The sequence below is a fragment of the Alligator sinensis genome, unplaced genomic scaffold (genome assembly GCF_000455745.1).
Source record: "Alligator sinensis unplaced genomic scaffold, ASM45574v1 scaffold709_1, whole genome shotgun sequence".
NCBI lineage: Eukaryota > Metazoa > Chordata > Crocodylia > Alligatoridae > Alligator > Alligator sinensis.
In genome coordinates this window covers 379,430-381,393 of record NW_005842208.1, presented here as the reverse complement: position 1 = coordinate 381,393, position 1,964 = coordinate 379,430, and the positions used below count along the sequence as shown (strand labels likewise).

Genomic DNA, 1,964 nt, shown 5'->3' with positions numbered 1-1,964 from the left:
CCCCCCCCCGCCACAGGTGCCACAGCCCCACTTGATAATCACAGCCTCCCAGCAGACTCCCTCCTGGCAGTTTCCCCCTCCATGTCCCCCTGGTCCATGTCCTCCTCATCCTCTTCGTTGGGGTGGTGGGCACGGAAGGCCGAGTCGTCCTGGCTGTCAAAGCAGGAGCTGCTGAGGAAGGCAGTGGGGGAGGTGGGTGGGGGTGAGCGGTGCCCACGCTGGTGTCCCCACTTGATAATCACAGCCTCCCAGCAGACTCCCTCCTGGCAGTTTCCCCCTCCATGTCCCCCTGGTCCATGTCCTCCTCATCCTCTTCGTTGGGGTGGTGGGCACGGAAGGCCGAGTCGTCCTGGCTGTCAAAGCAGGAGCTGCTGAGGAAGGCAGTGGGGGAGGTGGGTGGGGGTGAGCGGTGCCCACGCTGGTGTCGCAGCAGGCTGTAGGCACGGGCAAAGGCCTTGTGGCACAGAGCACAGCGGTGCGGGCGATCACCCTGGTGCACCTGACGGTGGCGTGCCAAGTCGGCCAGGCGCTTGAACTCCCTCTGGCACAGGACACACTGGAAGGGGCGGGCGCCCGTGTGCGTCACCTGGTGCTGCGTGAGGTGGGACGGGCGCCGGAAGCGTTTTCCACACTGGGCACAGGCATAAGGCAGCTCACCTGTGTGGATGAGCCCGTGTGCGCCCAGGTCATAGCGGCTCTTGAAGGCCTTTCCACACACCCCACATGTATGTGTCTTCCGGGGTCCTTCCAGCCCCTTGGCCACAGATTCCTCCTCTTCCAGGCCCCTCAGTGCCAGCTCCCCCATCTGCTGGGAGCCCTTGGGAGCACATGAGCACTGGTGCGGCAGCCCCCCAGCAGTGGCAGTAGGGGCAGCACGGTGGACACGGCTGTGCTGCTTGAGGTAGGAGGGCAGGCGGAAGGTCATATCACAGTCTGGGCAAGCAAAGGGCTTCTCACCTGTGTGCACCAGGGCGTGGCGTGACAGGGACCAGGGCCGAGCAAAGGATTTGTGGCAGACATCGCATTGGTGTGGCCTGGAGCCTGGTACCCGCAGCCCCAGGCCTGCCTGGCCCTGGGCTTTGAAGCACCGGTGGGCCTTGAGCTCGCCCTTGGTCTCAAAGGCCTCATGACAGGCCAGGCACAACAGGGTCCAGTCCTCCTGCAGCAGCACCTGCTTCTCCTCCTCCTCCTCAGTGTCAACGCCTGCTGGTGGCACCTGCCCCTCACCCTGGTGCCTGACCTGTGTGCGGGGAGGGTGCTGGCGGGCGTGGGTGCGCTCATGTCTGGTGAGGTGGGCTGGGCGGCGGAAGGCCTTGGGGCATAGAGAGCACTGGAAGGGCGCATGCCCACCATGGGTAAGCCTGTGCCGTGCCAGGTAGTAAGGGAACTTGAACCGCTTCCCGCAGACCTGGCACTGGTGCCCACACTCAGTGCCCGCTGGGGGGCCAGGTGCATCATGATGCCGGCGCCGGTGCTGTCGGAGGCCATGGGGCCGGGCAAAGCGGCATCGGCAGAGGGTGCACCGATGCGGGGGCAGGGGGACAGATGGGGCTGGCGGCTCTGGCACCGGGGGGCCAGTGGGGGGTGGGGATGTGGGCGGCTCTGCCTCCATGGCCCTGTATGGGAGGGAAAATGGGAACGGCGGGGGTCAGGTCAGGAGTAACGGGTGATGGGAAATGCCCCTCTCAGCCAGCTCCCTGCGCCAGCAGCACTGGGGTTAGGACCTGGGGGCATTGCCCCTCCTGAGCTCTGCACCCTGCCCTCCTCACAGCATATGCCACCCTCCCTGCCCCAGAGTGGCCACCCTAGCCCCAAGCAGCCCAGCCCAGCTCCCCAGCAGCGCCAGGGAGGCTGGGTGGAGGTGACCCCCTATTTTCTTTGGGCTGTACCCTGCTCCCTGGGGGCAGCCCTGGGCAGAACTCAGGCCGCTGCTGCAGCATTAAGGAACCTCCCACCCCCTGCCC

General features: G+C 66.0%; 1 protein-coding gene across 1 annotated transcript in view; it reads right to left on the bottom strand.

Moving 5' to 3' along the window:
- Positions 1–238: 238 nt before the first annotated feature.
- The window catches only part of LOC102373903 (zinc finger protein 420), a 7,912-nt gene continuing 6,186 nt past the window's right edge, over positions 239–1,964 (bottom strand). Inside the window, 1 exon segment of the mRNA XM_025207771.1 lies at positions 239–1,616. Within this exon segment, the coding sequence (XP_025063556.1) occupies positions 239–1,616 (1,378 nt within the window).